Source organism: Oncorhynchus masou, chromosome 30, assembly GCF_036934945.1.
Source record: "Oncorhynchus masou masou isolate Uvic2021 chromosome 30, UVic_Omas_1.1, whole genome shotgun sequence".
Lineage (NCBI taxonomy): Eukaryota > Metazoa > Chordata > Actinopteri > Salmoniformes > Salmonidae > Oncorhynchus > Oncorhynchus masou.
Window position 1 is genome coordinate 13872192 of NC_088241.1, and position 18444 is coordinate 13890635.

At 44.4% G+C, this 18444-nt stretch overlaps 1 protein-coding gene across 5 annotated transcripts in view; it reads right to left on the bottom strand.

The window, feature by feature from the left end:
* LOC135522104 (oxidation resistance protein 1-like) overlaps positions 1-18444 on the bottom strand; it is a 155674-nt gene that overhangs the window by 14413 nt on the left and 122817 nt on the right. For 3 of the 5 annotated variants that reach the window (XM_064948066.1, XM_064948064.1, XM_064948065.1), the window contains 5 exons: positions 15474-15587; positions 6309-6467; positions 5506-5690; positions 2630-3348; positions 648-807 (listed from right to left, as the gene is read on the bottom strand). In XM_064948066.1, the coding sequence (XP_064804138.1) occupies positions 648-807; positions 2630-3348; positions 5506-5690; positions 6309-6467; positions 15474-15587 (1337 nt within the window). Of the gene's footprint in view, positions 1-647; positions 808-2629; positions 3349-5505; positions 5691-6308; positions 6468-12530; positions 12706-15473; positions 15588-18444 lie in introns of those variants that run through there. The other 2 variants (XM_064948068.1, XM_064948067.1) reach the window with 2 other exon arrangements.

An 18444-nucleotide genomic window follows, 5' to 3' on the forward strand; every position in this document is an offset into this window, starting at 1 on the left:
AACTAATTGAATTAAGCTGTTGAAGCAATTTGGAATAATTCACTAGAAAAACATATTTTACAGCTTTTGATGAAGATACATGTTTCCTTGTACTGTTCTTTGAAAGGCCTAAACAATACATTCATTATGAATACTGCTGACATTGCTGTGCAACATCCCAGCGGAGTCAAAATTGACAGATCTCCTTACGATCAATACCTATTTACATAAAAGAGCAAAAACAGTTAATTTGTGCTGTTGTGGACAGAAATGTCATCCAAAGCACACTGAGATACTGCACAAAATGTATGTAACTGAATCCCTTTTCACAGAGGGAACACAACTAACCACTTTTTCCCCTGTGTGAAAAAGTGGTTAGTTGTGTTCCCTCTGTGAAAAATACATGTATTCTATTCTATAGATATTTGTGTATGTCTGTGTGTGTGACAGTGTGTATCTGCAGAGTGGGTGAATAAATACATAATCTAGCTGTCTGGTCTGGTCTAGTGGCAGCATAGTGAGATGGGCTTGGCACTGGGCAGACAATGGGGCTGCACTTCAGTGATTCTGCAAACCTTGGCGCTGCAGTGTGGTGCACACACACACACACACACACACACACACACACACACACACACACACACACACACACACACACACACACACACCTCTCCTGCGGCACAGCGAACCAGTACTCGTGTTTCCTGTCCCTCTGAGCGTACTGCTGCATGGAGGCGCTGGCGTTGGACACAAACGTCTTCTTCATGGGCTGGCCCACCCGCAGACACAGGAACTTGTGGGACCGGTGCCTCCGCCGCTCCATGGACACTGTAGAGCCACATGACAAACAGGAAATGATCACATGATAATGAATTGTTATCTTATCCATCTTGACAGTTAAAGGGCCAAAGCAGATACCAATCTGATTTAAATCTTTCAGAATATGTTTCAATTTAGTGACCAAATGTAGGCCTACTCCTGGTTTAAAACATATCCTCTTATTATCTAATAGTCCCTCACCACACCACTGGACCTAATCCATCTGTAATTAAGAAAACATTTCAGATCTATTTGATAACAGGGTCTTTATTTAGATTTTTTTAATTTCACCTTTATTTAACCAGGTAGGCCAGTTGAGAACAAGTTCTCATTTACAACTGTGACCTGGCCATGTGACCTAGATCTCCTCCTCTGTTTACCAGGTATCTCAACAGACAGTAATTCTGTGCCAGAATAATAGGAAGATGATCCCAATAAACATAGATCATAACGGATCGTGACACCAAAACATATATCTGCTTTTATTAACGACCCATTAGAAAGTAAAATCAGTGGGACTTCTACAAAGAAAAGAGACACTTTGTGACATAACACAGACTGGGACCCATATTCACAAACAGAGCCAGAGAAATGGTTAATCTACTTAGAAAACACAGCTCAGTGGGAAAACTGATATTTGAAAACTCAGTAATTGGGCTTGTTTTGAAGTGGGGCCTCGGCTGGCGTCTGCCATGGTAATATGGTGTAGAGTAAAGCAGAACCCTGCTGTGATCCCAGCCAATAAGAGCAAACATTCTAGGAACTCTCTGTGGGGTGAGAATTATGGTGATATAAATGACTTGAACACAACCAGACCTGGGTTCAACCAGTATTAGTTTCCTTTCAAAAAATACTTTGCGAGATTGATTGAGCCTGCCTGGAGTGGCAGATGGGCGGAGTTTGCACTTTCGGGACTATTCCATTGGTTCCAATGCACCAGGCAAACTCAATGAGGTGCAGCAAAAATACTATTAGAACCAAGGTCTGAACACAACTAAGTGAGGCACGAGAGCTCACATAGAACTGTAGAACAGTGGAAGGATAACATACATAGCACCTATAGCAGGCATGACACAGAACACAGCAGTAGTTTGAGCCTGCACACTACTGTGGTAGTCTATGTTCTAAGGTAAGAAATATTTGATGTTTACTGAAAAAGACATCAAACCAAAAAGAGAAGGCAGCTATAAAATGTAGATAGTTAAGTCACTTCAAATGCTGCACGTGTCTCAGAGTTATTAATGCAGGCCGTTTAAACACTACTGTGTTTCCCCTCAGATGTTCGGTGTGGGTGTTTGTGTTGTCTCTCTGTGTTTGATTTGTCATGTTTTAGCCTATCTTGGAGTTGAGTGCACGTGGCAGCAGACCGGCTAACAGCAGAGCTAGATCAAAGCGGAGTATAATGCCTCATTCCTGCTCATTCTTGTAGGTGATAACAGCACACCGCACATTTCCACAGTCCTCTCTCCCTTTTTTAGTCCAGTTACAACTGGGGAGGCACAAAGCTGTGACAGGAGGTTATCAGGAGCACACTGCAGCCGAGGTGTACGGAAGCAGCCGGAGCCAACCTTCCTGTGATAGCACTGGGAGCTTCATTAGAATAAACATGATGATGATAATTGCAGAGATGGCAAATGGCAGCAGCATACCTGGCAGTGAGGATGTGTAATAATCTGCAATAACTGTCTATAGATTTGCCTTCATGTTGAGAACTCAAGTAGGGTGGAAGCTGAACATATTTTCGCACCTACTGAAAAACAATGTAAGTGCATATTGTAAGGCTATGTATTTCATATTTTCATAATACAGCAGAGACACGTTATCTCACTACCTTCTGCAGAGTCCTGTCCCTCCTCCTTTTTTGTTACATTCTCCATTTGCTCTGTGGCTTGTTGCATAGTGTGACTTTTCCACATCTTCCTCAGTTCCTCCACGTCCGTCTCGGAGTCCCGAGACCCTTCTCTGCTCAGTTTGGGCCTGTCCCCTGGACTCCCCTCCTGGCCGGAGGGCTCCCCAGACCCGGTGGTAGAGCTCTGTGAGGCAGGGCGTGAGGATGGTCCCTGGCCTAGTCCATGGCTGGTGGTGAGTGTGCTTGGTGCTGCCTTCTCCTCATCCACACTGTGCTGCTTGGAGCCCATGGGAGACTGGCTCCGGGCCGTGTGGCTGTCTGGATTGTCTACTGCTGTGGTGGGTTGTTTCCCCTGGCCCTCCACTGGCGGCTGGCTGACTGATTTGCAGGCGCAGCTTGCGGCCCCTGGGGCTTCTCCTGGGGGGATGAAGGCCTCCACCTGGGTGACAGTTTGGATGGACTCTGTGGAGGCTGTGGCTGAGGAGGACATGTCCAGCCGGGGGTCTTCGGAGGAAGTGGCCTCCTCCCGAATTGGGGAAAGCTCTGACTCTGTAAAGACGTCCTCGGAGAAGGAGCCCTCCGTGCTGCGGGGGGCCGCGCTGCCGCTGCCGCTGCCGCTGCCCGGGACTCTCAGACGTTGCTCCGGGTCTGGCTGAGAGGAGGTGGAGGGCCCGCGCTCTGACGTCAAAGGCTCCAGATGTCTAGATAGGGAAGAAAACAGTAAAGAAGAAAATACAAGTTTGAGAGGTCTGAATTTGAATGCAGCAGAATGGAACCATTTTATTTGGTTTATTACAGTATAATGTGGAGAGACCAGGTAAAACATGTCATCCTCTCAATATGGAATTAATATGAATCATGTTTGTTTGGCGCATAAGTGAACGGCTCTGCATAATAATCTGAAGAGGTTTTGTACAGTAAATTAACAGGGACACAGTGTAACAAAAACACTGTGCAGCCAGCCAGCCAACTAACAGGATTCCTCTACATACTGTAACAGCGCACTAGACTCCACATGTTCTCCAAAGACCTCATGGGACTAAAATAGTTTGTTCCTAGGTCCACCGGTGTCTATGATAAAACACTGGCATTTGTTATTGTGTGCCCTTTGAGACAGAGAGAGACAGTCGGCTTGCATCATATTTGAGAAAACAGCTGTCCTCACACACAGAGACAATGGCTGCGTTTCAATCTCAAAGTAGAACCCTCAGCCTTTGAATGACGTTTTACATCGTCACATCCGAGTGTACCTTAAATGTCCCTCGCCCAAGCAAGGGAGAGTGATGATCGGAGAGGCAACGTAATTGGTGGAAATCTGGAAGTTGAGCTTAAAAACAATCAACCTAAAGCTATTAATGTACCTAGTAAGCTAACGTATCTAGCTAAAGCTATTAATGTACCTAGTAAGCTAACATATCTAGCTAGCACTCCTGTCAGGTAGCTGGCTACAATTACCCGTAGCTGGCTAGCTAGTTTTATTGTTTGGTCATTTATTCTGATAAATTTCAGAATTCCCCAAAATATGTTTTGAATCTAGCTCCGTTTTATAGGCTCCTCACTACGAGACTAAGCTAATTTGCCAACGCTAAAACCAATGTCTATATATATTTTCTAACAAGCTAGCTTCAATACTTTTTTCTGACATGCCAAAAATGCAGCCTTGTTGATAAAATTTGACACTTCGCGGCCACCAGAGTTTGACATGACGTGACTACAGTTTGCATTGAATTGTGGGTCGTATCAACCCCGCAAGTGACCAGGTCGTATCAACCCCGCAAGTGACCAAAGTGGTTTACTCGCTCCTTTGGGCTAAATCGAGGGCAAAGGGGTAACGTTAGTGAATTGGACCTCCACTTAAGATGGTAATCAAACTGCATCCGGTTTCGACAGGGATTGCCCTGAGGGAAAGTGGCTAGGGCAAGGGGTGAGGGGGTATAAATAACGTGTTTGGACTGCAGCCACTAACCATTAGACGTCACAAAAGATGCTCCATGAGATCTGAACACCTAACACAGCCCAAATCCACCACTGAACATTTTCACAGACATACTGGATGGGCACTAGAGTGGAAGGGCTAAGCATAGCTCTATAGTTACAATAATAATAAATGTTTCCTAGCAGACACTTTTGTCCAACTTACAGTTCAGTAAGTGCATACCTAATTAGCATGTGTATGTGATCTGAGCGGGACATGAACCCACGACCTTGGCATCGCTGCCGCTGCGTTCTTAAAAGCCACAGAGGAACACAGCTACAAATGGCTAATGCTTTGGTAAGATTTCATCATAGTATTAATATAACACAATTATCTTGATCTGAGCAAACAATCCACGTTAAATTGCTAATAAAAACAGAGACGGTAGGAGATCTGTATGTGGGTGGCCATGAAGATAAACTAAGCTGGCTGCTGAAGTGGATATATTATTACATCAAGCAAATGGGTGAGCAATCCAGACGTAGGTAGGTGAATGCATAGTTCATTAACCTTGCTATAATTGCCATTTCCTTTTCCTTTTTGGCATGGGGGATATAATGAATCTGTTGGATGGTTTCTGATGTAATCAGTGTGCGCCTGCAGTGCCGGGCTGATGAAGTGATTACGGAGGGGCTGTGATGTGTAACCAGGGATGGAGTGGTAGAAAAATATGTGGGTAAACGAGTGATGTGTTTGCGTAAACGCAAACGCAAACAACGTTAATTTTGTGTAATATGTGCGGAAACGCTACTCCTCTCCACTACATTCCTGTTACTGTGGTTCAGTAGGCACAAAACGGATGCTACGGTGTGCTCTAATGAACAGGACCCCTGTGTGTGACTGTCAGACAGACAGACCGACAGACAGACGACAGGGCTCTTACGCAGGCACGGCCTCTCTGATCTTGCTGTCAGTGATCTCCTTGTAGATGGCTGCAGACATGACCTCCTCCAGGGGACACATGTAGCCATACTCCTCACAGCCGTGCTCCTGCACCAGAGGGTCCATCCTGTGGGGGTCAAACATGATGTTGTTGGGTGTCACCAGCAACACCCCGCTCACCGCACCCTGAGGGGAGAGAGAGACAGACACAGAGAGAGAGAGAGAGAGAGAGAGAGAGAGAGAGAGAGAGAGAGAGAGAGAGAGAAAGAGAGAGAAAGAGCACGAGAAGAGCGAGAGAGAAAGAGAGAGAGCGAGAAGTGGGGGAGAGAAAGAAAGAAAGAAGGAGAGAAAGAAAGAAAGAAAGGGTTAGACGGAGTAATATAGCTAGAGCATGAAAAAGCTGGCAGTGAAAGAAATGTGTCAGCCATTTAGTGGAGGAGATATATTACCTTGCCAGCATAAATAAACAAAATGGCTGTACTGTACTGCAGGTATCCAAAAGAAACTGAAGGATATTGACTATGAACAGGAAGCTCCAATACTGACCTCCCTGTGGGGGTGAAAGCTGCAAAGCTTTGATTTAGACTGAATTAATCAATATTGGTTTCATTTTGTTCAATAGCATGGATCTGAGCTACTAGAGGTGGATGTTGGCTGGCGGAGGGCCAGCATTCCTGAAAGTCCTCTGAATTTCTCCATGAGCTTACCTTATAATACTGTACTTATTTTATATATAGAAAATGCTATATATATTGTATAGTACTGTAATATATATATATATATATGAATATACATAATATGTACCTTGCCGTCTGTGATGTACTTGCAGTTGATTTTGAGGAACTTCTCTGTCAGGGCCTCTTCCTCCTCGGAGGTGGACGACACTACACGGGCCTGGCGGAGTGCTGAGAACACCGGAGCATGGTGATGATGGTGAGCCTCTGGCCTGGGAGTGCCAGATTCCTACAGGGGTGGCCATTTTGAATAACAGGAGAGGAGGGAGAAGTAAAGGGTGGACAAGAATGAACACATTTATCATTTAGTGATATGTTAAAAAACAGTTGGTTATAGCTTTAGATTATCCTCCAAATCATATAGAATAGATCAAGTCAATAGAACAGTATCAACAGCAGCGTATCAATTCAACAACACTCAACGCTCAAACAACATTGAGTTGAATGTAATCAATATAAGCAATCTTAGATTTCAGTAACAAACTTCTTACACACATCACATACCATAGAAATAGAGGTAATCTCATTCAAGTCAATGATGGCATAATGGGTGGACTGGCAGCCATTTTGAGTGGCAGCCATTTTGAGTGGGAGCCCTTTTGAGTGTACCCATGGCAGGAAGTAAAAGCAGGAAGTATACCCTTCAATCTGTGTTGTGATTTCAACTCAACTGACATTACAAAAAAATACATTCCATTGCAGTTAGCATCATTTGAATGAACATTCTACATTATTGTGGCAATCTAGCATCTGTTTATAGAAAATTGGAAAATACCATGAAGATTATTGCTTCACAATATCTGGCAGCCATTGTGAATATACGTACCCATGAGTTTATCAGTCAAATATCCAGGGTTAGAGCTTTCAAGCCGTTCTATTCATTCTATTTCTATGTCACATACTCAAGTGACATGTTACATTGCATGTAACCTGATTATATAACAAGTGATAATAATGAAGAAGGAGTTGGCAAAATCAGAACTAAGTTTGTCTCCCTACATCAAACCAATCAGCCAGGGTATCTAAATATACAGTGGAGTATAGTTAGTCTACATGTAGCAATGTTTTCTGCACTGCTAGCCAATCAGGTTAACAAACAGAGACAGAGAAACACATGTACACTACATGACCAAAGTATGTGTACACCTGCTCGTCGAACATCTCATTCCAAAATCATGGGCATTAATATGGAGTTGGTCCACCCATTGCTGCTATAACAGCCTCCACTCTTCTGAGAAGACTTCCCACTAGACGTTGGAACATTGCTACGGGGATTTGCTTCGCTTCAGCCAAGAGTATTAGTGAGGTTGGGCAGTGATGTTGAGCGATTAGGCCTGGCTCGCAGTCGGTGTTCCTATTCATCCCAAAAGTGTTAGATGGGGTTGAGGTCAGGGCTCTGTGCAGGCCAGTCAAGTTCTTCCAAATCGATCTCGACAAACCATTTCTGTATGGACCTTGCTTTGTGCACAGGGACATTGTTGTGCTGACACAGGAAAGGAGCTTCCCCAAACTGTTGCCACAAAGTTGAAAGCCCAGAATCATCTAGAATGTAATAGTATTCTGTAGCATTAAGATTTCCTTTCACTGGAACTAAGAGGCGTAGCCCAAACCATGAAAAACAGCCCCAGACCATTATTCCTCCTCCACCAAACTTTACAGTTTGCACTATGTATTGGGGCAGGTAGCGTTCCAAACCCAGATAAATCTGTTGGACTGCCAGATGGTGAAGCGTGATTCATCATTCCAGAGCTTTACACCACTACAGCCGATGCTTGGCATTGCGAATGGTGATCTAGGCTTGTGTGCGGCTGAGTCGTTGTTGCTCCTAAACGTTTCCACTTCACAATAACAGCACTTACAGTTGACCAGGGCAGCTATAGCAGGGCAGAAATTTTACAAACTAACTTGTTGGAAAGGTGGCATCTTATGACAGTGCCACGTTGAAAGTCACTGAGCTCTTCAGTAAGGCCATTCTACTGTCAATGTTTGTCTATGGAGATTGCATGGCGGTGTGCTCATTTTTTTTTATACACCTGTCAGCAACGGTTGTGGCTGAAATAGCCGAATCCACTAATTGGAAGGAGTGTCCACATACTTTTGTATATATAGTGTATGTCTCCCTACATCAAACCAATCAGCCAGAGTATCTAAATATGCAGTATAGCCAGTGAGTGTTCATTTGTAGCAATGTAGCAATGTTTCTGCACTGCTAGCCAATCAGGTCAACAAACACACAGAGACAGAGAGAGACATGTATGTCTAATCAGATACATTAGTAAACGAATGCACTTCCTGTAGTCTGAAGTTCATAATGGCAATTAGATAGAAAAACATATCTATATGAGGCTGAAGCATTCACCTTTATGATGGCTTGCTAGTTGATGCTTGATTAGTTTAATAGAAACAGAATGAGAAGTGCACATGAAGACTATTTAAATACAGCTCTGTTATTCCTCCATCTACATACATCATACACTTCGTCATGCAAGTGTGTGTAGATCAGTAGGCGGACTATTCTTCCTGTACTGAAATGTTAACTGAGCTCCAGCACTGCCGATGTATGCAACGTACACTGAGAAATTAACTCTCACTCAGTCTCAAGGAACATGGAACTGAAATATCAGGCAGACATTACCTAACTACAGATGTGTGTGTGTGTGTGTGTGTGTGTGTGTGTCAGCAGTCTGTCTGTGTTATTGATCATATCAGCTTCATGTAACCCAGTAATAGACTCAGGGTAAACCCATGCTCCTGACCCAACCCAATCCCTGACCATATGGGCCACACAACAGCAAAGACCCTATTTAACCCTGTTCACTCAACAAACAGACAGTGTTACTGTTCTTATGACAAGTAGAGGTAGAGATTTAAGTTTTACGATGTGTTATTATGTATAGATCCAGTTTCTACAGTAGTATCTGCTGCATCTTACGTGGAGGACTCAGGGCTGTGACGGTCATGGAAACATTTGTTTTGCTTTTCAGACACACCGTTTCTCCTTTCTTCCGCTCCTGACTGCATGTGCTGCCATAGAAATAGAATGAATAGAACGGGCTTCCCCATTCAAGTCAATGATGGCATAATGGGTGAACTGGTGCCCATTTTGAGTGTACCCCATAGGAGTAAAGCAGGAAGTAAAAGCAGGAAGTGTACCCATCAATATGTGCTATGATTTGTTGATTCAACTTAACGTACATTGCAAAAAAGACATTCCATTGCATGGAATTATTTGAATGAACATTCTACATTACCACAAAAATGATAAGCCATTACCAGGCAGCCATTGCGAGTGTACCCATGAGTTTACCAGTCAAATTGCCAGGGTTAGAGGTTCCAAGCCCATTCTATTCATCGTTTGCTACAACACCTTGCTTGTTTCAGCAGTGGGCAACAAAGTTCCATCACATTGTTAAGAGCCCATGTTATCACAGAAACTGAATTCAACCGCATGAACGCCTGGCCATCACGCCTTCAGCCAGCTGTTCAAAAAAAAGGAAGGGAAAAAATGCAGGTCATTTTATTTATGATGGTCTTTATCCATAAACGTTTGTGCCAACCCTACTACAGTCATTTCTAGGCACTGTCTGTCAGATGTACTCCAGCTCCTCCGTTGTAAACAATGATAATGATTTATCCACAGATGGGGCATCTGCTGCCTGCAAACACCATACATGGTGGGGCTGGTCTTTGTGAGCGAGGCCACATGGCCTGCTACCGTGCCAGGCTGTGTGACTGGCTGCAGAGCCAGACGGAGGGAAGGAGAGATGGAGGGATAGGGACGTGTGGGAACAGGAGCCAGGCGGAGGGATGGATGGAGGGATAGTGAGGGTGTGGGAACAAGAATATGGTGGGATAGAAGGTTGGAAGAATGAAGGATGGAGGGATAGGGAGGGTGTGGGAACATGGCGCAGACAGAGAGATGAAGAGTAGGCGTGCAGGTCTGCTGTGTGTGAGACACCAAACCCACAGCTGTCTGCTGGCCTCTTGACACCCTCCCACACCTCTCCTGTCTCTGTCTCCCTGGGAGCACCAGCCCACGACTACTGACCCACCAGCACATTACTAGCAACACACACGCACACACACACTGGCAGCTCATGTGGCTGAGGGGGCAACTCAACATGCTAGACAAAAAAACTACTGGCTGGGATTCCAACCCGGGCACTCTGGCACACAACAAGACTGTGTTAGCCCTTTGAGCTAAAACCTTCACTGAACCACCACCGTTACAGTAACATTATACATCAGCAGGAAAGAGAACATGACACTTGAGTGGTGCTCTCCTTGGTCGGTCACTGTCATCCACTTCAGGTGGATATCTACAGTGCTTCACGCCTCCTCTCGTCACTGGCACATTCACTTCCTAGTGACTCATGCGTCAGTCCTCTCTGTTCTGCTGCAGTAATACTACAGCAACATGACAAGAGGTATTCACAGCCTCCAATAACACAGAGCTCTAGGTTAAATCCCAAATGGCACCATATTCCCTATATGGTATGCTAGTTTCGACCAGGGCTCATAGGGCTCTGATCAAAAGTAGTACACAATGTAGGGAATTAGGGTGCCATTTGGGACACAATCCAACTGTCCCCCAGCAGCACATAGCTGACAACAGAAATCCGAACACTGGCCTGGTTTAAAATAAACAGTCCTAACATGTCCTTCTTCCTCTCTTAGACAACTTCCTCCATCCCCCTATCATCACAGGAGAGGAGGCAGATCACAGGAAGGAAGGGGTGGTGTGTGAGTGTGTGTGGTGGTCTAGCGCAACACTGTGAGCTAACCCTCCCACTCTGCCCTATCATTCGTATGAGAGATACTCTTTAACAGTGTTCCAGTGTCTATCTGTCATGATGGTGTTGTTCATACCATAAACCAGCACTAGGCCAAGTATGCATAATATACTGTTTCCCTCAGGTACTTGGACAGCGGTCATATACACTGAGGATTTTATGTTTCATGTGTTAGCCTGATCAGGGTTCTAATTCAAGGCCAGGGGTTGGGGGAATGGGCACCCCATAACACATCAGAGTCTGTCCATAAGAACTTAAATACCAATGTGAACCCCACAATTGTCAAAGATATCAACGTGTGTGTGTCTCTGTGAGATGAGGTGTACATTGGCCGACCAGAGAGTGGGAGAGAGGCTAAAGATGGAGGAATGGAGAGAGGGAGGGATGAGATGGTGTTATCACATGGTGCTTTGATCCCAGAGACTATGGGAAATCAATCCAGTCTAGAGCTGCTTGCTAGGTGGAAGGAAGAAAGCTGACCCTGATATAATGCTATGGATATTGCATCCATCCATTGAGTTGCTGCTGTTTGCTTTGCCAAGGTTGCATCCCAAATGGCACCCTATTCCCTTTAAAGTGCACTACTTTTGACCAGGGCCGTGGTCAAAATTAGTGCACTATAACAGGAATAGGGTGCCACTTGGGACGTGCCCATAGTAGCACAATCCCTCTAATAATATATATATATATATGATGTTTTTTTTCTTTCAGTAAACCTATATTGCAGGGATCATCAAAAAAATGTATTGATCGGATGGTCGGGGAGCAGGAACATAATAAAACTTGTATTTTTAGATTTCAGATGGACTTTTGACAAAAACATAATAATTTCAAACCTTGATTAGATTTGGGGACATTGCCCTATATAGGGTGCCGTCTTCCGAATAGCAAGTTAAAACGGTTACCCTGACTCTCTGTGGTCATTCAAAATCGCATGGAACTTATTGTAAGAGTAGGGGTGTTCACCCGGTGTCATGGCTAAATTCCCAACCTGGACTTTGAATGCACAGAGATACTGTGATGAGATCCTGAGGCCCATTGTCGTGCCATTCATCCACCTCCATCACCTCATGTTTCAGCATGATAATGCAATTAATGGAAGCTGTAAATGTCCCAGTTCTTCATTGGTCTGCATACTCACCAGACATGTCATCAATTGAGCATGTTTGGGATGCTCTGGATTGACATGTATGACAGCGTGCTCCAGTTCCCGCCAATATCCAGCAACTTCACATGAAAGAGGAGTGGGACAACATTCCACAGGCCACAATCAACAGCCTGGTCAACTCTTTGAGAAGGAGATGTGTCGCACTGCATGAGGCAAATGGTGCTCACACCAGATACTTTCTACATTGTAGAATAATAGTGAAGACATTAAAACTATGAAATAACACATATGAAATCATGTAGTAACAAAAAAAGTGAGATTCTTCAAAGTATCCACCCTTTGCCTTGATGACAGCTTTGCACACTCTTGGCATTCTCTCAACCAGCTTCACCTGGAATGCTTTTCCAACAGTCTTGAAGGAGTTCCCACATATGCTGAGCACTTGTTTTCTGCTTTTCCTTCACTCTGCGATTCAACTCTTCCCAAACTATCTCAATTTGGTGGAGGTTGGGTGATTGTGGAGGCCAGGTCATCTGATGCAGCCCTCCATCATTTTCCTTCTTGGTCAAATAGCCCTTACACAGCCTGGAGGTGTAGTTTTGGGTCATTGTCCTGTTGAAAAACAAATGATAGTCCCACTAAGCACAAACATTGATTTGTTTAACACTTTTTTGGTTACTACATGATTCCATATGTGTTATTTCAAAGTTTTGATGTCTTCACTATTATTCTACAATGTAGAAAATAGTAAAAAGAAAAGAAAAGAAAAACCCTTCTAAAGTAGGTGTGTCCAAAATGTAGACTGGTACTGTAGAGAACTTGAGAGGGGGGCAAAAATACCCACCTGTGGGCAAAAACTACCTGCTAGTTGGGGAACCCTGCTATAATGATTCATGAAGATTTTTTAGGAAGACCGAGGGACTCTTTTAGCCAAATGTTTGACCCCATATATTAACACTCCACAACATCCAGTGCTATTTATACTACAATAAAACATAACATAATAGAATGACTAGTTTCACCTTTTTGACTAAGTGACTAAGACAAGGAATGAATTCCTTCTCAGACCCCTTCAGGACAAACTACCTGCCTGCTTGAGCTTCCGTCCTGTACTGTATGGCCTTGCAGACAGGCTGCAATGTCGACTAAACAGAGATAGTAGAAGGCTAGAAGTGGAATACTGTGGAAAATTTAACTACAGCTCCCCCATGTGGACATGTACATGTTCTGCAACCATGAGCAGAACAAACATATACTGTAAATTCATGGGATGCATCTTTTGAATCTTTTATCCTGATTCTCCTATAGAGATAGGAGGATGTTGGCAAGGTGGCAGAGGAGAGGTGAAACCCCGAGGTCTGGGCTGGGTTACCTGAGCAGCTGTAGTATGGCACCAGCCACCCTGCAGTGGGCTAGGCAGGTAATTTACACAAGTCCTACATTCCCTGGCCCTAAAAATAGTGGCCTCTTCTGTTCTGTGCAACAGAAGGAAGGAAGTGAGGGTGCCAGGACACAACAGAACAGGATAGGACAGGGAGAGGGAGAGAGGTCAGGAGGACAGTGAGCTAGGCTGGCTACGGTCACAGCATGAGAATCGAATGCCAGCACAATAGCTAGCCAGCCATGACATCTCATGTCTGCCAGACATTACAGCCTGTTCTGTGCGGCCAGTGGAGCATGCTAAGGGGAGGACGGCTCATAGTAATGTATGCAACGTCGCAAATGGATAGGCATCAAACCGTGTGTTTGATACCATTCCACTCCAGCCATTACCACGAGCCCGTCCTTCCCAATTAAGGTGCCACCGACCTCCTGTGTGTGTGGCCACAAAAAGGGTTTTATAATTAAAAGATCATTGAGGTTTAGAAAAAGCATTGTGTTTATTAAGGTCCTTCCTCCTCTACCTTGTAAACCATACTGGATCTTTGCTCCACGTCCTGTTGAGGTGATTTACACTCCCCTGTCTGTCCTAGAAACACATCATGCTTCCTCTCTCTGGAATAACTGCTGTATTCATTCCAAATGGGACCATGTTCCCTATGTAGTGCACTACTTTTGACCAGGGCCCATAGAGCTCTGGTCAAAAGCATAATGGTGCCATTTGGGACATGCAGGCTATCTCGCTGGACATCTGAGAGAACAAACTCTGTTCATTAGTTTCTCTAAATATCAGACAGAGCATCACACTAAAAGGCTTAATTTCTCCACAGTCACACACCCCTTCTCCCTCAGATCCTCGTCCTCCGCTGAGAGCCAAGAAATAGGCTCCTGTTCTTACAGGCATGACCTAAATAGATAAGCACTAAATAAACTAACGACGGGATCCTTCTTCCAGCCTGAGTAGTGTTGAATTTATGCAGCTAGTTTGGAAAGGCAGCAGTAGCAGAGGAACCCATTTTCTGATAACATTCTGACAAAACAGTGCCTTGTCGCCATGGAGACCACCTTGGACAAATAGTCATATTTCTTTGGGGGTCAGAAGGTTCCTGTGTGTTTAATGATTGGCTCATTTGGTGCCCTGTGGAAAGGGCAATCTATGGAGCAGGAGGGTGACACTCCTGACCTGATCTGAGAACAATGGAACATGTCAGCTTTCAGTATTCCTTTACAGAGGACTAGATAGGCCTGATTCCAGACCTGCTAGAACCAACCACACTTAAGGGCATTTTCCCAAGCTATACTGCACTGACATGGTTACAGATCCACCATAGTTGCTGGAACAGTGAAAACCTGCAGATATTTGATCCCCTGCCCCTCCCCTGGTCAGCACTCAACTAACACATTATTCCCTCTTATATACTGAGGTTGTCAACACGACCGTTCAGTAAATAACAAACTAACTGTGTCTTTATTGGCTGCATGCTTCTATAAATGGAGACGAAATGGTACAGTAAAAGCAGTGGCATTTCATCTATCACCGCTCCAGAGCAGGGAAGTGTGAGGGATGTCACCTAACATCACTGTAACTATTGCTTAATGGGCAGAACAAAGAGCCATTCTATTACCTGGAGCCAGAGCCATACATCAAGTTTGTATACTGTAGGTCAGCAAACAATGGAGAATTAGTAGATTACAGACTTATTCTGCTCATAAAACATAATGCATCACTTATTGTCTGGCCTGTCCCGGATTGTCTGGACAGTATGAGAGTTGGCCCTTCACATTTTAAATCGGATTTGTGATAGATATTTATGCAGGATTTCTGATAAAGCCTTCTATCTCACTCTATGATAGGTGTTGTACGCATGTGTGTGTGTGTTCTTGTGAGCAGACGCATGGTGAAGGGAGAATGCCAACGCGTTCATTGCGAGTGCGTGTCTGAATGCCGACATACCGTCACCTTCTCTAAGTCAGCGTCTGAGGAGGTGGGAGACAGAGGGCTGATGGGACTTAGGGAAGGGGAGCTCCCCACACTGGATATGTGTTCAGGATCAGGAACGTACAGAACCTGCAAACACAATCCATGTCTGGATTTAAACAGGCTGACACACAGAGAAATGAACATACAGTTGAAGTCGGAAGTTTACATATGCCTTAGCCAAGTACATTTAAATTCAGTTTTTCACAATTCCTGACATTTAATCCTAGTAAAAATTCCCGTCTTAGGTCAGTTCGGATAACCACGTTATTTTAAGAATGTGACATGTCAGAATAATAGTAGAGAGAATGATTTATTTCAGCTTTTACTAATTTCATCACATTCCCAGTGGGTCAAAAGTTTACATACACTCAATTAGTATTTGGTAGCATTGCCTTTAAATTGTTTAACTTGGGTCAAACGTTTCGGATAGCTTTCACAAGCTTCCCACAATATATTGGGTGAATTTTAGCCCATTCCTCCTGACAGAGCTGGTGTAACTGAGTCAGGTTTGTAGGCTTCTTTGCTGGCAGACGTTTTTTCAGTTCTTCCCACAAATTCTCTATATGATTAAGGTCAGGGCTTTGTGATGGCCACTCCAAAACCATGACTTGGTTGTCCTTATGCCATTTTGCCACAACTTTGGAAGTATGCTTGGGGTCATTGTCCATTTGAAAGACCCATTTGCGACCAAGCTTTAACTTCCTGACTGATGTCTTGAGATGTTGCTTCAATATATCCACATCATTTTCCTTTCTCATGATGTCATCTATTTTGTGAAATGCACCAGTCCCTCCTGCAGCAAAGCACCCCCACAACATCATACTGCCACCCCCATGCTTCACGGATGGTGTTCTTCGGCTTGCAAGCCACCCCCCCTGCAAGCCTCCCCCTTTTTCCTCCAAACATATGGCCAAACAGTTCTATTTTTGTTTTATCAGACATTTCTCAAAACAAAGTATGATCTTTGTCCCCATGTGCAGTTGCCAACCATAGTCTGGCTTTTTTATGGCAGTTTTGGAGCAGTGGCTTCTTCCTTGCTGAGCGGCTTTTCAGGTCATGTCGATATAGGACTCGTTTTACTGTTACTTTTGTACCTGTTTCCTAAAGCAACTTCACAAGGCCCTTTGCTGTTGTTCTGGGATTGATTTGCACTTTTTGCACCAAAGTGCCCTCCCGGGTGGTGCAATGGTCTAAGGCACTGCATCACAGTGCTAGCTGTGCCACCAGAGACTCTGGGTTCGAGCCCAGGCTCTGTCGCAGCCGGCCGTGACCGGGAGATCCATGGGGTGTCGCACAATTGGCCTAGCGTCGTCCGGGTTAGGGAGGGCTTGGCCGGTAGGGATATCCTTGTCTCATCGCGCACTAGTGACTCCTGTGGCAGGCCGGGTGCAGTAACCAGGTCTCCAGGTGCATGGTGTTTCCTCCGACACATTGGTGTGGCTGGCTTCCGGGTTGGATGCGCGCTGTGTTAAGAAGCAGTGCGGCTTGGTTGGGTTGTGTTTCGGAGGACCTTCGTACGGGAGTTGTAGTGATGAGACAAGATAGTAACTACTAACAATTGGATACCACAAAATTGGGGAGAATAGGGGGTAAAATTCAAAGGGAAATAAGGTGCGTTCATCTCTAGGAGACAGAGCGCGTCTCCTTCCTGAGCGGTATGACGGCTGTGTGGTCCCATGGTGTTTATACTTGCATACTATTGTTTGTCCAGATTAACGTGTTACCTTCAGGTGTTTGGAAATTGCTCCCAAGGATGACTTGTGGAGGTCTACAATGTTTTTTCTGAGGTCTTGGCTGATTTCTTTTGATTTTCCCATGATGTCAAGCAAAGAGGCACTGAGTTTGAAGGTAGGCCTTGAAATACATCCACAGGTACACCTCCAATTGACTCAAATGATGTCAACTAGCCTATCAGATGCTTCTAGAGCCATTACATAATTTTCTGGAATTTCCCAAGCTGTTTAAAGGCACAGTGAACTTTATGTATGTAAACTTCTGACCCACTGGAATTATGATACAGTGATTAATAAGTGAAATAATCTGTCTGTAAACAATTGTTGGAAAAATTACTTGTGTCATGCACAAATTCGATGTCCTAACCGACTTGCCAAAACTATAGTTTGTTAATAAGACATTTTTGGCGTGGTTGAAAAACAAGTTTCATTGACTCCAACCTAAGTGTATGTAAACTTCCGACTTGCAAAGACAGAAGAGACTATGAAAATATGTTTTCAGCATGATTTATGACATCCCAAGATGGACAACAACAAAAAGTGAAAGCACACATTTCGTGTCCTAAAACCATCCGATATAATATATCTCACACTGTGTCTGATTTTTTATTAAAGAGTTCATAATGATATGACTAAGTCATCATAGGTTAGGTTGAATATAGTTATTGTCCTGTGAGTGTGTCCGTTGTTCAAGCACTAGATGAGCATGTGTTGTTGGCGTTAAGGATCTTGAGAGGCTCTACTTATGTCTCCTTGTCCCCATGCAAGCAGGGCCAGACAGTTAAGTGGTGGTGAGTGTGTTCTGACTGAATAGGCCCAGTATGACGCCATGGCAGGCTAATGCTAACAAGTGTGGCCAGGGACAAAACTGGAGTGGAGTTTTTCTAGTTCCAGTGTGTGTGTGTATGATAATACTGGTGGAGCTAGGGCAGTGTTTGGTCACGGAATCCAGTAGAGAGATGTTGAGAGCCCTCCAGAGCTGGCTGGCTGGTTGGAAACAACATCAACAACCCTGCATTGTGCATCATGTTGCTGAGTGCTGCTACTGACTCTGACTGTCAATGTGATTGCAGACTCCCTGGCTTGACTCTCCATTTAAATAGATTCGAGTGGCTCTGGTTCTGATGCCAGGAAAATATAAATTTTGGCTGTTTGTCATGTTTTGGGGTGCTACTTGGAGCCTAAGACAGTTCAATAGGACACAACCAAAA